The sequence below is a fragment of the Oryctolagus cuniculus genome, chromosome 3 (genome assembly GCF_051225735.1).
Source record: "Oryctolagus cuniculus isolate XC-2025 breed Fujian yellow rabbit chromosome 3, ASM5122573v1, whole genome shotgun sequence".
In the NCBI taxonomy this organism is placed as follows: Eukaryota; Metazoa; Chordata; class Mammalia; order Lagomorpha; family Leporidae; genus Oryctolagus; species Oryctolagus cuniculus.
In genome coordinates this window covers 183,169,387-183,188,234 of record NC_142869.1, presented here as the reverse complement: position 1 = coordinate 183,188,234, position 18,848 = coordinate 183,169,387, and the positions used below count along the sequence as shown (strand labels likewise).

The 18,848-nt window shown below is 52.2% G+C and overlaps 1 protein-coding gene across 9 annotated transcripts in view; it reads right to left on the bottom strand.

Moving 5' to 3' along the window:
• SLC37A3 (solute carrier family 37 member 3) overlaps positions 1-18,848 on the bottom strand; it is a 58,747-nt gene that overhangs the window by 19,941 nt on the left and 19,958 nt on the right. For 8 of the 9 annotated variants that reach the window (XM_089328705.1, XM_051835099.3, XM_051835096.3 and 5 more), the window contains exons 4-7: positions 18,472-18,564; positions 12,268-12,351; positions 10,180-10,325; positions 3,060-3,156 (exon numbers count right to left, since the gene is read on the bottom strand). In XM_089328705.1, the coding sequence (XP_089184831.1) occupies positions 3,060-3,156; positions 10,180-10,325; positions 12,268-12,351; positions 18,472-18,564 (420 nt within the window). The remainder of the gene's footprint in view (positions 1-3,059; positions 3,157-10,179; positions 10,326-12,267; positions 12,352-18,471; positions 18,565-18,848) is intronic. The other variant, XM_051835102.3, reaches the window with a different exon arrangement.

The following is an 18,848-nucleotide window of genomic DNA, read 5'->3' as shown; positions in this document are numbered from 1 at the left end:
GGAGTGTATTTTGGTGCAAAATCTTTTTGGGGGTTGGCGTTGTGGCAAAATGGGTAAAGCCACTGCCTACAATGTTAGCATCCCATATGGGCACCAGAGTTCACGTCCCAGCTGCTCCATTTTTTTTTTTTTTTTTTTTTACAGGCAGAGTGGATAGTGAGAGAGACAGAGAGAAAGGTCCTCCTTTGTCGTTGTTTCGCCCTCCAATGGCCACCGCGGCTGGCGCACCGCACTAATCCGATGGCAGGAGCCAGGTACTTATCCTGGTCTCCTATGTGGGTGCAGGGCCTAAGCACTTGGGCCATCCTCCACTGCACTCCCTGGCCACAGCAGAGAGTTGGCCTGGAAGAGGGGCAACTGGGACAGAATCCGGCGCCCCGACCGGGACTAGAACCCGGTGTGCTGGTGCCGCAAGGCGGAGGATTAACCTAGTGAGCCGTGGCGGCGGCCCCAGCTGCTCCACTTCTGACCCAGCTCCCTGCTAACGGCCTGGGACAAGCAGCAGAAGATAGGCCAAGTACTTGGGCCCCTGTTCCGACGTGGGGGATGTGGATGAGGCTCCTGGCTTTGGCCCAGCCCAGCCCTGGCCATTGTGGCCATCTGGGGAGTAAAACCGCAGACGGAAGATATCTCCCTCTGTCTCTGTCTCTCCCTCTCTTCGTAACACTTTCAAAATAAGTAAATCTTTTTTAAAAAAAAAATTTTAAATCCATGCAGATGTTTCATGATACATATTTTCCAAGAAGTTTTTGAAGACCACTCATATAGGAATTCAGAACACCTAGAGGCTGGCATAGCTAGATAATGATTTAGAGAGGAGTTAAGAAATCATAGCAATTGCCCATCATCCCAGGTGTAACCCAAGCCAAGGTGCACAGTGGGCATTGAGACAAAAAGCTTGTTGAGTGACTGAGGTAGAAGGCTTAGGGGATGCTAAGGAATAAACCCAATAAAAGATTACAGACTCTCAGAGCCAGCACTGTGGCATAGTGGATAAAGCTGCCACCCGCGATGCCAGCATCCATTACGAATGCCAGTTTGAGTTTTGGCTGCTCCACTTCCAATCCAGCCCCCCGTTAATGTGCCTGGGAAAGCAGCGGAAGATGGCCCAAGTGCTTGGTCTCCTGCACCCACATGGGAGACCCAAATGAAGTTCCTGGTTTCAGACCAGCCCAGCTCCAGCCATTGCAGCCCTCAGGAGTGAACCTGCAAATGGAAGACCTCTCTCTCTTTCTGTAACTCTGCCTTTCAAATAAATAAATCTTTAAAAAAAATTAAAGACTCTTAACCACCATTCTACACAGCTGAATTCTCAAGCTACACAGATGGATTTTATTTAAGAATGGAGTCTGGAACAGGCTGTCTGAATTTTTAAACAAATAAGCAGCCAAAATTAAAGTGATATTTTCAGAAGTCAAATCTGGAAGCAGCATGAAGGGTGAACTGAAATTCCTATCTAACCAAATATCTAAGCAAATTCTTATCTAACCAATCCCAGCATAAAGCTAAGAGGGCTGGGATGAAAGTGACCATGAGGGCTTCTTGATCCTAAGTAGACCAACGCCCTTGGCGGGCTACTTTAACATGCATCTACTTTTTAAAAAACTAACAACTATTTAGGCTTTTGAATAAGCAATAGAGTCACATGATTCAAGGAACAAAAAGCAGTAGACATACAGCAAAAACTCTCCCTCTCACCACCCCACACCCAAGTGCCCCAACAGGTAACCATGGCTGCCATTTAACTTTTACTGTCAGAGACTGCCTTAGAAACGTGCAAGAAAAACACTAATTCCTTCTTCCTTCTCACACAAATGGCGTTATTCAATACACACTAGTCTGCACCCTTGCTTTCTTCATTAACACACTTCGAGATCCGCCCAGGGCACAGATCTCTACTCGGTACCCAAGGAAGGTCCTAATTCTACTTTGCAGCCGCAGAGTGCTCCTTTGTACTGGGGTTTAACCAGGTCGCTATCGGCAGACATTGGTTTTCAGTCTTTGGCTGTTACTAACAACACTGAAATGAAAAACCCTGCAGACACATCGCTCTGTGCAGGCTCCCAGCACAGCCCCCTGCGTGGCTAAGTCCCAGCAGCTGGACGCGCTCAGCCAGAGCACGGGCCGTTTGGCAGACATCACCACAGGGAGAGAGCTCTGAGGGTTCTGGGTCTTCCTCCACAGCCTCAGACACACAGCATGCCGGCAAACTTTGGGATCTTTCCGGGGGAGCTTTACTTTGCATTTCTCTACCCCTCCGAAAGGACAGAGATGTTTGTCTCTCTTGGCCGGTGCTGTATTCTCTAGTAGCTGGGGCCACACAGAGGACGTCACTGAATAAGCTACTGAGTGGAGCAGAGTATGTTTTCATATGTTCACAAGCTTTTCCGTGAAGCACTCAAATTCTTCACTTTTCTTTGTGTGTGTTGTTGGTCTCTTTCTTAACAATTTGCAGGGGCCCTTTAATCATTAACCCTTTATCTGTAACATGAGTTGCCAATATTTTCTCTCAACTGCTATATGTCTTCAGGCTCTCTTAACAGTGTTTGGCGGGGTTGGTGCTGTGGCACAGCAGGTAAAGCTGCTGCCTGCAGTGCCAGCATCCCATATGGGCACTAGTTGGAGTCCTGGCTGCTCCTCTTCTGATCCAGCTCTCTGCTGTGGCCTGGGAAAGCAGTAGAAGATGGCCCAAGTCTTTGGGCCCCTGCACCACATGGGAGACCCTGAAGAAGCTCCTGGCTCCTGGCTTCAGATCGGCACAGCTCCAGCTGTTGCAGCCAATTGGGGAGTGAACCAGCGGATGGAAGACTGACCTCTCTCTCTCTCTCTCTCTCTCTCTGTCTCTTCCTTCTCTCTGCGTGTAACTCTTTAAAATAAATAAATAAATCTTTAAAAAAAAAGTCTTCAGATATAAATGATTTCTTATGCATTTGAATTTATCATGAGTTTGTTCACTTTTAAGACAAGATTTGTCCGAGACAGAACTACAGTTGGTTTTAAATAGCCACCGTTTTATTTAGTTAACACACACAGAAAAGCTGAGAAAAAAAAATACCTACCTCATAACCATACTGCAGAACAGAAGAAGCTAGGCACGCTCCCAAAATATTGCCCACTGACGCACAGGCACTCCACAGACCAAACACAACCCCTCGTCTAAAGTGGAGAGAGGTGGAAGACAAGAGGAGACAAATCAGAAGGAAGGTTCGCACAGTTCAAAAACAGAACATGGCTAAAACAGTGAAGGCTCACGTTAAAAAGAATCAACATTCCATTTTAAAGCTTTTCTAAATACATCAAAAAGACACAACATCAGGTCTAAGATTTTATTAAAGTTCAACTTAAGAGTTCATCAACAGACAGTTAAGAAAACTTAAAGATAAGCCAAAAACTCGGAGAAAATATCTGCGTGTCATCCATGTGATCAGAGACTCGTCTCTGGTGTCTAAGGAACTCTCAGAACTCAAGGATAAGAAAACAGGAGAGGCACTGTGGCACAGTTAAACTACAGTTTAGAATACCCGTATCATACCTGAGTCCCAGCTACTCTGCTTCTGATTCTGCTTCCTGCTAATGTGCCTGGAAAGACAGAAGCCGCCCACATGCTTGTGGGAGACCAGCTGGGGTTCCCGTCCCTGGCTGCTGTGGGCATCTGAAGAGTGAATGGCAGATGGAAGCTCTCACACACACACTCTCTCTCTCACTATTGCTCTTTCAAATAGGTGAAAACAAACATTAAAATGAAACAAAAACAAGTGACAGAATGCTTAAGAGCAAGAATCTACAATCATCTCAAAATAAATATTTTTTGAAAAGGCAGCAAGATTTCAAGATACTTTACATACACTAAAAAAAAAAAAAAACATGAAAAAAAAAAAGATCACAAAAGGGGCAGGTGTTGTGGCACAGGTTAGGCTGTGAAATCAGCGTCCCATCTGGATAACAGTTGGAGTCCTGGCTGCTCCACTTCTGATCTAGCTCCCTGCTAATGGCCTGGGAAAGCAGAAGAGGATGGTCCAAGTGTTTGGGCCCCTGCACCTACATGGGGGAGCTGGATGAAGCTCCTGGCTTCGGCCTGGCTCAGCCCTGGTCATCGCAACCATCTGGGGAGTGAGCCAACAGATGAAGAACTCTGTCCTTCCCTCTATTTCTGTAACCTTGACTTTCAAGTAAATAAACAAATCACTAGACACACACACACATACACGACGCAGCAGGCATTCTGCACAGACTAAGATGCCCCTTGGGACACACACACCCCTTATCACACATGGTGCTGGGCGCGGGTCTCGGCTCTGCCTCTGATTCCAGTGTCAGCACGGATGCAGAGCAACCAGAACTCTTCCACACCACCGCGAGGAACGTGAAACGGAGCGACCACTTCGGGAGAAATTGCTGGTTTCTTAAAAAGGTAAACACCCACCACACGACCTGCCACTCTACTCCTGGCTATGAATCCAGGAGAAGGGAAAGCATATGTCTGTACAAGAACTTGAACACACATGCTCACAGCAGCCTCACTTGTGGTAGCCAGAAACTGAAAACAACCCAAATGTTCGCCAAGAGGTGAAGAGATAAACAATACACTGTGCTTGGGCACACACACAGTCACCAAAAGGAATGACCTAGCAACACATACAATGTGCATGAGTCTTCAATTATGCTGAGTAATAACTGGCAGACAGAGGCTGGCATAGTGGCCAGCAGGTTAGCCTGCTGCCTGTAACGCCGGCATCCCATGGGAGCACCAGTTCTAGTCCAGCTGCTCCACTTGCAATCCAGCTCCCTGCGAATAATGAGCCTGGGAAAGCAGTGGACGATGGCCCGTCACCCACATGGGAGATCCAGCTGGAAGAGCTCTCCTCCTCCTCCCTCCACCTCTCTCTCTCTCTAACTCTGCCTGTAAACTAGATCTTTTCAAAAAAAAAAAAAAAAAAGACAAAAAAAGGACAAAGAATACACACTGTATGGTTCCATTTAAATAACTTTTTTAATTCAAATTAAGTGACAGAGAGCAGTCAGTGGAAGAGTCCATCACCCAGGGGCATGAAGGAACTCTTGGGTGTGTCGGATGTGTTCATCACCTTCACTGAGATGGTGGTTTCCAGGTGTACACAACCAAGACTAACCAAAAAGCACATTTCAAACGTGTGCAGCTTATTGTGTACCTTAGTAAAGTCATTTTTTTAAAAAAAATGGATAAGGTCCAGCGCTGTGGCATGGTATGTTAAGCCTCCACCTGCAGCACCAGCATCCCATGTGGGCACCAGTTCGAGTCCCAGCTGCCCCTCTTCTGATCCACTTTCTGCTATGCCCTGGGAAAGCAATGGAAGATGCCCCAAGTCCTCGGGCCCCTGCACACACATGGGAGACCTGAAAGAAGCTCCTGGCTCCTGGCTTTGGGTGGGCCCAGCTCTAGCCGTTGTGGCCACTGGGGGGTGAACCAGACGATGGAAGACCTCTCTCTCTGCTCTCTCTGTCCCTCCCTTCCTCTAACTCTGCCTCTCAAATAAATAATCTTAAAAAAAATTTTTTTAAATGGCTGGGCAGAGGAGGAGTCTAGGGGAGAGAATCTGTTACAATCGTCTCAGGGAAATGGCTAGCTTGACCTTGGGAACAGCAGTAGGGTTGCTCAAAGGAAAACGGTTTTCAAAGGTTAACTTTTTTAAAGGTCACATTCATGTTTTATTCTATTTGATGCATGCGATAACACACTGTGCTAAGTCCACATTCCTACTCTTTCAACACTTTTTTTTTTTTTTTTTTTTTTTGACAGGCAGAGTGGACAGTGAGAGAGAGAGACAGAGAGAAAGGTCTTCCTTTGCCGTTGGTTCACCCTCCAATGGCCGCCGCGGCTGGCACGCTACGGCCGGCATACCGCGCTAATCCGATGGCAGGAGCCAGGTACTTATCCTGGTCTCCCATGGGGTGCAGGGCCCAAGTACTTGGGCCATCCTCCACTGCACTCCCGGGCCACAGCAGAGAGCTGGCCTGGAAGAGGGGCAACCGGGACAGAATCCGGCGCCCCGACCGGGACTAGAACCCGGGGTGCCGGCACCCCAAGGCGGAGGATTAGCCTAGTGAGCCGCGGCACCGGCCTCAACACTTTTCTAACCTCACTGATACGTAAGGAATGTTATACCGGAATAAGGAAACAACACGTTCAGTGACAGCCGGGGCTCTGCCACTCCCAGCTGTGTAACCACACACAGGTCACAAGGTAACACTCGGTGTCCTCGCCTGTAGGAAGCTATACTCTGCAAAGAACAAGTGCTGGACGCTGAGTCAACATCTGTTGCAAAATCATGCCTCAGGGGCGGGTGCTTAGCCCAGCCGTGAGAACACTGGTTAGGTAGGCCTGGGTTCAGCACCTGACTCCAGCTGCCTGGGAGTGCAGACTCCGCGAGGCAGCAAGTCCCTGCTGCCCACACGGGAGACCTGCGCTCCTGGCTCCCGACTCCCGGCTTCGGCCCCGGCCCAGCCTTGGTCATTACAGGCATTTGGGGAGTGAACCAGTGAACAGAAGCTCTATTTCTGCTTCCCAAATAAATAAACAAAATTTACAAACAAAACAAAACACAACCCTGACATACAGGAGCAGCAGCACGAGTGAACGGAAGTAACAGCCATGTCGGGCCAGGTTCGCGGGACATCACTCCGTTTCCCCGTGTGGAAGACAAATGACCTGAGTCTCAAAGTCCTCTCCAGTTCTACAATGCCCAACACTGCCAAACACGCTAGCCCATCAGGAGGGTCCTGGCGGGCCCATCAGAAGGAAGCTAGCTGGCAGAAACTGCGATTTTAGCTGTGGGAGATCCGGTGGACCGTCCGGGTCACCTGTTTGTAAACTGCTTTCCTCCAAAGACGGTCTGCACTGACAGCTGTGGACAAGCCAACGGATGAGTGTAACTGGACAAGACGGGCTGGTTGTTTTTTTTTTTTTTTTTTTTGACAGGCAGAGTGGACAGTGAGAGAGAGAGACAGAGAGAAAGGTCTTCCTTCCGTTGGTTCACTCCCCAGATGGCTGCTACGGTTGGCACGCTGCGCCAATCCAAAGCCAGGAGCCAGGTGTTTCCTCCTGGTCTCCCATGCGGGTGCAGGGCCCAAGCACTTGGGTCATCCTGCACTGCACTCCTGGGCCACAGCAGAGAGCTGGACTGGAAGAGGAGCAACCGGGACAGAATCCGGTGAAGACGGGCTGCTTTTTAAAGTGACTTTGAGCTGTTAGCTCAAGACTGTGAGACCATACTGGAAGTGGAAAACTCCATCCACTGGAGATCGTATTTGGACTGAATGGAACAACATGGGTTAAGGCAAAGACCGTTTAGCAGACATCAATTTCAGCAAACACTGTACAAGCCTGTGAACACATGACAACAGATCAAAGAACACAGACCTCCAGACTGGCAGAAAGCTGATGTCTGTGGACTTTCCTGATGCGTCAGCTGAGCCAAAGACTGTGGGTTTACTGGGGACTTTTCTCAGGTAGACCTCTCCCTAATGAATCTTTACAAGACAAGACGTAAATGCACATTGTCTAACTGTTAGAGTCCTAAATATTTTTGTAAAAAAGTTACTAGTTTTTACTCATGCTCTGAGTGTGAAAATAACTATAAAATTGTAACTTTTGTTCTGTACAATAAAGTTTAAAAAAAAACTGCTTTTCTTTCAAAATTAAACTGCAGTGGCTTTCTTTGTGATTGGTCCAGTAATAAGTGGTCACACTGCTCAGTCACTACTGCCAAAGACCTACTTGTCTCATAAATTATATATCCCTATTCACTGGTTCACTCACCAAATCCCCACGTGGGAAGGGCTGGCCAGGCCAAAGCCGGGAACCAGGAACTCAACCCAAGCATACCACGCGGATGCCAGGAACCCAATGATTGAAGCCAAGACAACCCTCTCCTAAGGAAGCCAGACTCACAAGTCAGAAGCCGGAGCTGGGAACCGAACTCCGGCACTCCATGAGATACAGGCGTTTGACAGGCTAAACGTTGCTCCTCTTTATTCATTCCTATTTTCTGGTTTGCTTACAGTAAACAAGTATCCTGAGTATAACTTTTAAAATCATGAATAGAAAAATGTTACCTTCAAATAAAAATCTCTAATAAAAATCTCTAATAAAAAACAGTACATGTTGGCCGGCACCGCGACTCACTAGGCTAATCCTCTGCCTTGCGGCGCCGGCACACCGGGTTCTAGTCCTGGTCAGGCGCCGGATTCTGTCCCGGTTGCCCCTCTTCCAGGCCAGCTCTCTGCTGTGGCCCGGGAGTGCAGTGGAGGATGGCCCAAGTGCTTGGGCCCTGCACCCCATGGGAGACCAGGAGAAGCACCTGGCTCCTGCCATTGGATCAGCGCGGTGCGCCGGCCGCAGCGCGCCGGCCGCGGCGGCCATTGGAGGGTGAACCAACGGTAAAGGAAGACCTTTCTCTCTGTCTCTCTCTCACTGTCCACTCTGCCTGTAAAAAAAAAAAAAAAAAAACCACAGTACATGTGTGCCAGCGCTGCGGCGTAGCAGGTAAAGCCACCGCCTGCAGCGCTGGCATCCCATATGGGCGCTAGTTTGAGTCCCAGCTGCTCCTCTTCCGATCCAGCTCTCTGCTATGGCCTGGGAAAGCAGAAGAAGATGCCCCAAGTCCTCAGGCCCCTGCACCCACGTGGGAGACCCAGAAGAAGCTCCTGACTTCGGATCGGCACAGCTCTGGCTGTTGCAGCCATTTGGGGAGTGAACCAGCGGATGGAAGACCTCTCTCTCTGTCTTTCCCGTTCTCTGTCTATAACTCTAACTCTCAAATAAATAAAATATTTTAAAAAACAGTACATGAGCAGGCAGCACGACCTACTCCAAAACAACATTAAAATGTCACAGGGAGAGGCCAGCGCTGCGGCACAGCGGGTTAAAGCCCTGGCCTGAAGCGCCAGCATCCCATATGGGCGCCGGTTCTACTCCTGGCTGCTCCTCTTCCAATCCAGCTCTATGCTATGGCCTGGGAAAGCAGTGGAAGACGGCCCAAGTGCTTGGGCCCCTGCGCCCATGTGGGAGACCTGGAAGAAGCTCCTGGCTCCAGGCTTCAGATCAGCGCAGCTCCAGCCGTTGCAGCCATCTGGGGAGTGAACCAGTGGATGGAAGATCTCTCTCTCTGTTCTTACCTCTCTCTGTAACTCTGCCTTTCAAATAAATAAAATAAATCTTTAAGAAAAAAAAAAAAGTCACAGAGAAATGCCTTTTACAAAGCAATTCTGTTAAACCAGGTGCGAGAGTTAAAATGCCACAGAAGTCACCAGCAGGCTGAAACAGAATCAGAGTGATGCCCAGCCTAGCCACAGACACTTTACAGTGGAGTGTCACAGTGCTACAGATCACGGACAAGCACGTGACCTCGCACTGTGCAAGCGGGGAGGCTACAGCCAGAGCACGTGCCCACCGCAGTGGGCGGCCAGCACCTGCTGCCTGCACTGGTCCCCAAACGAAAGAACGGAACACAAAGAGTGCTGAGCCTTCCCGGAGGTAAAAATGCATCTGACAACACAAAACCATCAGCCCAGGAAAAATGATAAAATCCCTGCATCGAGCGCCACAGCAATGGCAAACAATAACGCAGTCTTCATTCCCTCAACTCACCTCCTCCCTACAAAATGAAGGTTAAGTCACACCACACCGGTAAAGTCCAACATAAACCGTCTAACGGGTACTTGAAAGCTTGGGGGCAACGTTCAGTCTCATTAAGTTCACCTGAGTCCCTGTCACGTGACCTAGGCCACGCCTCACAGGCGACTCCTGGCTTCAGTTTCCTTATCGCCAATGCCAAAGGTTGAAGTTGGTCACTGGGTCCCAAAAACAGGGGCGGTGGGGTTGGGAGAAAGAGCAAACTCAGAGGGAGCCACAGGCAGGGTGGGACGGGGCCTGTGCGTCCTGATGGGAGAGGCGCTTCAGCCGCACTGCACGCAGGCCCACAGAGCCACTGCATCTCGCTGGCCTACACCACCCCTGAGGTCAGCCCCATCCCAGTGGGCTCCAACACGAAACCTAGGCTCCCCGAACTGCTCTGACCTTCTAACCAGAGGGAAGATGCGGGCACCGTCCAGAGCACAAAATCAGTTGGCTTTGCAGAAAGCCCGAATGATCCAACGTGAAAAGCACATCAACACAGTCCAGGAGGGGAAGGAGTGGCGTACCCAGCTTTCCCAAACCAGTTGCCCATGACAGCAACCACGCAGGGCCACCCCGTGCTCTGCAGCAGGCCGTTCACGATCCACAGGCCGCAGTACAGCCATCTGTTGTAGAAACGCAGCCACTCGGTGACCGTGCCGAAGACAAACACCTTCAGGGAGAGGGGGAGAGAGGGACATGTGACTCGCACAGCAACAGGAAATGAATTCAGCACACACCCGGGGCCAGCAGCGACTCGACAACGCTCCCGCTCAGAGGCAGCACCAGGTCACCGCTGACCAGACGCGGAGACCCGGTGACAGAAAGCCACGGCACCGTCACCCTTCTGCTTGCATCTTCGTCTGCAGAAGCCAACGCCTCTGGGGCCGGCGCTGTGGTGTAGCGGGTGCGGCTGCTGCCGGCAGTGCCAGCATCCCACCTGGGCGCCTGTTTGAGTCCCCGCTGCTCCTCTTCTGATCCAGCTCCCTGCTGTGGCCTGGGAAAGCAGTGCTTGGGCCCCTGCACCCGCGTGGGAGACCCGGAAGAAGCTCCTGGCTCCTGGCTTCGCATCAGCACAGCTCCAGCCATAGTGGCCACCTGGGGAGTGAACTGGCAGATGGAGGACCCCTCTCTCTCTCTCTCTCTCTCTCTCTCTCTGCCTCCGTCTCTCTGTAACTGCCTTTCAAATAAATAAATAAATCTTAAAAAAAAAAAAAAAAAAAGCTAATGCCTCGTACTGTACTTCATTTTACCTCTCTTGACTGGACCTCTCTCTGCCGCGCCTACGAGGGGAATGGCAATCCCCAGAGGGCAGTGCCAGGCTCAGCTGGGTCAGAGTCCAGCGAGTGGAGCTGCCGGGACTGCAGCAGCCTCCGTGTGAGGGGGCCCACGCGGCTCGTTCAGCACCTCCCACCAGCGGCCGGTTCCTCACGTGCAGTCGAAGTCGATTTCAGAAATACTTGCCGTGGGTTTGGAAAAAACAAAGCAGTACATATGGCTGTCTGATTCTAGTTACAAGTGGAAGTCTAAAGACAGAAAAACTGGGAGAGGCTGCCAAGGGCTGCAGGGGGAGGGGCGGTGACGACAACTACACTGTTCGCTCCAACACAGAACTGCTCACAGGAAGGGTGGGCTGACGCACACACTGCAACTTTTAATACTTGAAAAAATTTTAAAAGTATATGGACGCTTAGAAATAAGTGAGCAGCCTGTGAACAAAGTGCTTCCATCTCTAAAATGGTAAGGGGAGACCTCCTCCCTGCATCACACGGCAGACAGTGAGACACTGATAACCCGTGTGCTCTGTCAATCAAAAAACCTCTCGCTAGGAGCCAGTAAGCAAATCAAGGTGAAGCAGGCCTGGATCTTGCCCCACACAGCAATTAAGGCTCTAGGCACTGTTCCAAAAGCCAACGTCCAGGCACTCCTAGCGGCCCCACGCCGAGCCTGGGAGAAGGTGATATGGAATCCACCTTCTCGAAGGCAGAGGCTGAGGCACAGGGAATTCACAGAAGGTGGGAGGAAACCGCGGCTGCACCATCTAGAAAATCCGCGATCATGACTCACATGCCACCCACTCCTAGGGAGGGCCTGGCTGGAAGAGAAATGGCCAGGCTCCAAGCAGACCACGTAAGGGACCCCAGCCTGCGAGGGGACCCCGGCTTGGGAGCAGAGAAGAGGAACAGTGATTGCTCCCAGGAGAGGGGCTGGCAGAGCCGGGCATTGTGGAAGCGGTGCCAGCTGGCCCAGGACCTGATGTGGACACAGAGGCTGAAGGGGCCACTCCCAGCGGAGCAAAAGCGAAAGGCAGAGAGCAGCAGGGTGGGCTGAGGAAGGCGGTCAGGTCTGAGCAGCAGGCGAGGCGGAGGGCAGCTCCGGCTGCGAGGAGGCTGCGCCCAGGAAGGGCCCTGACGCTGCTCCGCAGACTCTCCGAGACCCTGCAGGTGCCCGAGAGCCCACGAAAGGGCCTGAGTCGTCTCTAAAAGACTCACGCCAGGAACTGAACACTGAGCACCAATATCACTGCTCTGGCCTACAGAGAAGAGTACGGGGGTTACTTGGACTATAGAATACCTAACCAAAATAACAACACCCGCAAGACCTTCGCAACTCACCACCAAGGCAGAAGAGCACATGCCGAAAGACAGAACCCATCGCAAGTTCAGCCGATCCCCAACGATGCCACTGATGAAAAGACCCTAAAAACAGAACATTTGACTTACAGTTTCAATCACATCACAGTCTGGAAAAGTTGCAAGCACTGCAAAGCACATGCCGCCAACAAAACGCTGAGGACTTAGAACTAAATCTCGCCTGCCTCGACAGGCTGGTTCCACAGATGTTTCAGGAAGTGACCAGGAGCTTTGCATCCTAGACCGCACTCAGCACCGTAATTCAGAGCGCACTCTGGTTTTACCTGATTCCCCGAGGGAGAAAACAAGAATAACTCTGGGTCAGCGCTGTGGTGCAGCAGGTTAAGCCAGTGCCTGCAGCACCGGCATCCCATAAGGGTGCAGGTTCAAGAGTCAGCTGCTCCACTTTCCAATCCAGCTCCCAGCCTACGCACCTGGGAAAGCAGCAGAGGATGGCCCAAGTGCTCAGGACCCTGCACCACTGTGAGAGACCCAGAAGAAGCTCCTGGCTCCTGGCTTTGGTCTGACCCAGCCTTGGCCATTGTGGCCATTTGAGGAGTGAACCAGTGGATGGATGCTCTCTCCCTCTCTCTCTGCCTTTCAAATAAATAAATCTCTTTAAAAAAAAAAAAAAAAAAAAAAAGTCAGGGGCGCGCTGTGGTGAAGCAGGGTAAAGCCACCGCCTGCAGTGCCAGCATCCCATATGGGCGTCGGTTCAAGTCCCAGCTGCGCCACTTCTGATTCAGCTCTCTGCTATGGCCTGAGAAAACAGCAGAAGATGGCCCAAATTCTTGGGCCCCTGCACCCACGCAGGAGGCCCGGAAGAAGCTCCAGGCATTGTGGCCATTTGGGAGTGAACCAGGGAATTGAAGACCTTTCTCTCTTGGGCTCTCTCTCTCTTTCTGCCTCTGCCTCTCTGTAAACTCTTTCAAATAAATAAATAAATCTTTAAAAAAAAAGTCAAAGGGAATGCCAGTTATTACTAAAAAAAAAAAAACTAATAAAACAAGCACACAAATATAATCACTTTATTTAATTGCTGTTGGAATTTTTTTTTTTTAAAGATTTATTTATTTGAAAGGCAGAGTTGCAGAGAGGCAGAGGCGGAAAGAGAAGTCTCCCATCCACTGGTTCACTCCCCAAAAGGCTGCAACAGCCAGAGCTGGGCCAATCTGAAGCCAGGAGCCTCCTCCAGGTCTCCAAATGGGTCCAGGAGCCCAAGCACTTGGACCATCTTCTACTGCTTTCCCAGGCCATAGCACGGAGCTGAATCGGTAGTGGAGCAGCTGGGACTAGAACCGGTGCCCATATGGGATGCCAGCAGCACTGCAAGCAGCAGCTTGACCCTTTATGCTATACCACCGGCCCCAAATATAATCACTTTCTAAGAATAAACACACTGGGGCCAGCGCAGTAGCATAGTGGGTAAAGCCACCACCTGCAGTGCCAGCATCCCATATGGGCGCCTGTTCAAGTCCCAGATGCTCTACTTCCAATTCAGCTCTCTCTACGGCCTGGGATAGCAGTAGAAGATGGCCCAAGTACTTGGGTCCCTGCACCCACGTGAGAGACCCAGAAGAAGCTCCTGGCTCCTGGCTTCGGATCAGCACAGCTCTGGCCACTGTGGCCAACTGAGGAGTGAACCAGCAGATGGAAGACCTCTCTCTGCCTCTGCCTCTCTGTAACTCTGACTTTCAAATACATCTCTTAAAAAAAAAGAATACACACCACTTATCAGCTTCCCAGAGGGACGTCTCTCAGCTGTTTGCATAGCAGTTAGGATGTGTAACTGTGTCCTGCAGCTTCAGCTCCAACCTTGTAACAGGTGGGACAGAAGCCTCCAGGGCACACTGGCTGCCCGTTTACTCTGACCCTGGGCTTCATGACAGCACAAGTGGCCGGAGGAGAGGCAGAGCCACTAACAGGTACAGAACGTCCTACCTTTTGCTCTCCTCCCACAGTGTGGCAGGAATTAAAATGCTGAGGTCATGGCAGGAAAGAGACAGCAAGACTGTAAGTTTCTCCCATAAATACAGACAATAAATAAAGGTCTTCACGTAAACCCTAAGTTCAGACAGGACCAAGTATTTCTACCAAATTAACTGTCTCAATATTGTAGAACGTCCAGACGATGGAGGTGGTAATAAATGTTTCTCACTCATCATTAAGCTCTCACTTCCTCAAAAGAGGTGTAGCTAAGCATTCAAGCAGACTCGATGGCCCCCTGCTGTCACTCACACACACAGTCTTTTGCTATGAATAATAAAGGGAACAGACTTCTCAGGTGCCAGCACCGTGACACAGCGGGTTCGCTGCGGCCTGCAGAACCTGCGTCCCACGTCAGCACAGGTCAAGTCCCGGCTGCCCACTTCCGATCCAGCTCCCTGCTAGTGCACCGGGGAAGCAGGGGATGATAACCCAAGTGCTGGGCCCCTGCATCCACGTGGGAGATCTGAATGAAACTCCTGGCTCCTGGCTTCAGCCTGGCCAGCTCTAGGTGTTGCTGCCATTGGGGAGTGAACTGAAGGATGGAAGGAACCGCTCTCTCTGTCTCTCCCTCTGTAAGTCTAGCTCTCAAGTAAATAAATAAATATTTAAAAAGGCAAAAGAGTCTAACCCGGCTAGCCAACCATGACAGAAAGCAGAGTTGGTCTTTTCAGTGTACACTGCCTCTTCAAAAAAACTGCCAAGGCGGGGCTGGCACTGTGGCGTAGCGGGTAAAGCTGCCGCCTGCGACGTCGGCATCCATCAGGGCATGGTTCCAGTCCCGGCTACTCCACTTCCGGTCCAGCTCCCTGCTGTGGCCTGGGAAAGCAGCAGAGGACGGGCCAAGTGCTTGGGCCCCTGCACCCACGTGGGAGACGACAAAGCTCCTGGCTTCAGCTTGGCACAGGCCCCGCCACTGCAGCCATCTGGGGAGTAAACCAGCCAGTGGAAGATCTGTCTCTATCAGAACTCATTTGAATAAATAAGTCTTTAAAAAAAAAAAAAAAACAACTATGAGGGTTGGGCGTTTGGCACAGCAGTTGAGACGCCACTTGGGAAAGCCACATCCTGTATCTGGGTGCCTGAGTTTGAGTCCTGGCTGCACGCCCAGGAGCAGCGTTCCGGCTCACGCACACCACGGGAGGCAGCAGGTGATGGTGCAGGCAGCTGGGCTTCCGCCACCCACGCGGACACCCAGGCTGAGTCCCACGCTCCCGGCGGTAGCCTGGCCTGGCCGACACTGCGGCTGGCACTTGGGAAGTGAGCCAGCAAAAGGGAGTATCACTGCTTTTCAAATAACTAAAAACCTTTTTTAAAATTATAATTGCATCTGTACGAAACATATAGAAACTCAAAAAAAAAGAAAGAAAGAAAGAAAGAAAGAAAGAAAGAAAGAAAGAAAGAAAGAAAGAAAGAAAGAAAGAACTCCATGAAAGGAACAAAGAGAAGGAGGCGCCCCGTCACCAGCGTGGCGTGCTCCAAACTGTACCACAGGGTTTTGTCCAGGAAATGCTCAGCTCATGGTGAGGCTCGGCTACATAAGTAAGATCTGCTCCGACTGCTCCCACAGGTCCCCTCTTCGAAGAGAAGATAGTCCAATAATAAATAAATATTCAGAGATGACTTTGGAACTTCCACACAGTATTGCACACTGCCAGGACACTGATAATTAAAATGCTTTTAATAAGAAGACACTATTTTTAAAGATTTATTTATTTATTTGAAAGTCAGAGTTGCAGAGAGAGAAGGAAAAACAGAGAGAGAGAGAGAACTTCTATCCACTGGTTCACTCCCCAAGTGGAGCCAGACTGAAGCCAGGAGCCAGGAGCTTCATCCAGGTCTCCCACGTGGGTGGCAGTGACCCAAGCACTTGGGCTATCCTCCACTGCTTTTCCCAGGCTGTTAACAGGGAGCTGAGAAGGAGCAGCCCAGACACAAACTGGCACCCACATGGGATGCCGGTGTCACAGGTGGCAGCTCAACTCATGAAGCCACAGTGCCAGCCCCAAAGTGGACACATTTTAAAGACAGGCAACAGTGGCTGGTGCTGCGGCCACGTAGGCTAAGCCTCAACCTGTGACACCAACATCCCGTACGGGCGCTGGTTCCTGTCCCAGCTGCTTCTCTTAGGATCCAGCTCCCTGCTAGCGCACCTGGGAAAGCAGTGGAAGATGGCCCACGTGCCTGGTGCCTGACCACATGGGAGACCAGGAGGAAGCTTGGCCGTTGCAGCCATTTGATGTAACTCTGCCTCTCAAATAAATAAATTAATTAAAAAAAAAAAAAAAAAGAACCAGGTGTCTGTTCTTCCTCATTTGGGCCATAACAGGTCCCTCAAATGTAACCAAAGGTGAGTCCCTCAAAACTTGTGTCAGAGCCTCCCACTCTGCTGCGACGGCTGCACCTGGGGGTGCCCTTCACGCATCCCTGTCTCTTCTACCGCACGTCTGACAGGAAACAAATACTGCAGGCTCTACCTCCCCGCACCGCTCAGAGCCACCTCCCACACGGCTCAGAGCCACCTCCCACACCGCTCAGAGCCACCTCCCACACCGCTCAGAGCCACCTCCCCGCACCGCTCAGAGCCACCTCCCACACCGCTCAGAGCCACCTCCCCGCACCGCTCAGAGCCACCTCCCACACGGCTCAGAGCCACCTCCCACACCGCTCAGAGCCACCTCCCACACCGCTCAGAGCCACCTCCCCGCACCGCTCAGAGCCACCTCCCACACGGCTCATAGCCACCTCCCACACCGCTCAGAGCCACCTCCCACACGGCTCATAGCCACCTCCCCGCATGGCTCAGAGCCACCTCCCACATGGCTCAGAGCCACCTCCCACACGGCTCAGAGCCACCTCCCCGCATGGCTCAGAGCCACCTCCCACATGGCTCAGAGCCACCTCCCACACGGCTCAGAGCCACCTCCCACACGGCTCAGAGCCACCTCCCACACGGCTCATAGCCACCTCCCACACCGCTCAGAGCCACCACCCCGCACCCCGGTACTGCTTCCTCGGATCCAATCACCTTCACCTCTGTTTAACTCTCCTCCCAGAAAAACTGGTGAACTGGCAAGGCAGTAGATACGTTAACTGGCTTGACTCATCTTTCTATAATGTATACATAGATCAAAATAGCACACTGTTCCCCATAAATACAATTCTACGTCATTTTAAATGTTCTAATGAGGACCTACAACAAAAACTTCAGAGAGTGCAGCTCATCTCCAGTTCTGCTGTCCTGCGCCTCTGTCCTGAGCCCCACCCCAACCTGCCGCCCAGCTCATCTCCGGTTCTGCTGTCCTGCGCCTCTGCCCCGGGCAGCAGGTGTGCCATCCAGCTCATCTCCGGGTTCTGCTGTCCTGTGCCTCTGCCCCGGGCGGCAGGTGTGCCGTCCAGCTCATCTCCGGTTCTGCTGTCCTGCGCCTCTGCCCCGGGCAGCAGGTGTGCCATCCAGCTCATCTCCGGGTTCTGCTGTCCTGCGCCTCTGCCCCGGGCAGCAGGTGTGCCATCCAGCTCATCTCCGGGTTCTGCTGTCCTGTGCCTCTGCCCCGGGCGGCAGGTGTGCCGTCCAGCTCATCTCCGGTTCTGCTGTCCTGCGCCTCTGCCCCGGGCAGCAGGTGTGCCGCCCAGCTCATCTCCGGGTTCTGCTGTCCTGCGCCTCTGCCCCGGGCAGCAGGTGTGCCATCCAGCTCATCTCCGGGTTCTGCTGTCTGCGCCTCTGCCCCGGGCGGCAGGTGTGCCGTCCAGACACAAGCCAGTCCTGCGGCTGCCCGCTGCCAGTGCTCGGGAGGCGCCAAGGCTCTGCAGGCCTGCGTCCTGGGCCTCGCTGACCTCATCCTGCTGCTCTGCTGCAGCCACGTCCCCCAAATACCTCCTCCTCCAGAGGTCCTTGCAGCCCACCGCTAACAGCGACAGCTGGGACTTCCCCTCCCCGCCTTGGCACACAGCAAAGCCACCCTGTAAGGCACCTTGTCACCGTGTCTCCCCTCACTCCCAGCCCTGCGGAGGCAGGGATGATTTCCCATCCCTGTAAAGGCTCCACTGACACATGAACGGATGGGAAGAACACGAAGAGCAGCCTCAGAAACACTGCCCCTCCCAGCCACAAATCCAAAACCCCTCACCCCCTTCCAGCTCTACAGTCACTTCCTTTCACACGTGCCCCGCGAGAACCGCTGGAATACCCCTACGACCTACCACAGCGTAAGAGAAGAGGAAGATCGTGTCCAGGGTTCCCAGGAAAAGCGTGGCTTCCTCTGCGCTAGGAAACAAACGGTTGCTGTCCCAGACCTGCAGCAACACCAGGGGACAGCAGGTCAGTCTCGGCCAGTACAGCGCCCCAACCTCCTCCGCCCAGCCTCAGAGCTCCGCCCACTGCCTCCGCCAGCCTCACAGAGTCCCGCCCCCAGCCTCACAGAGCCCCGCTCCCAGCCTCACAGAGCCCCGCCCACCGCCTCCGCCCAGCCACAGAGCCCCGCCCAGCCACAGAGCCCCGCCCACCGCCTCCACCCAGCCTCACAGAGCCCCGCCCAGCCTCACAGAGCCCCACCCCACCGTCTCCACCCAGCCTCAGA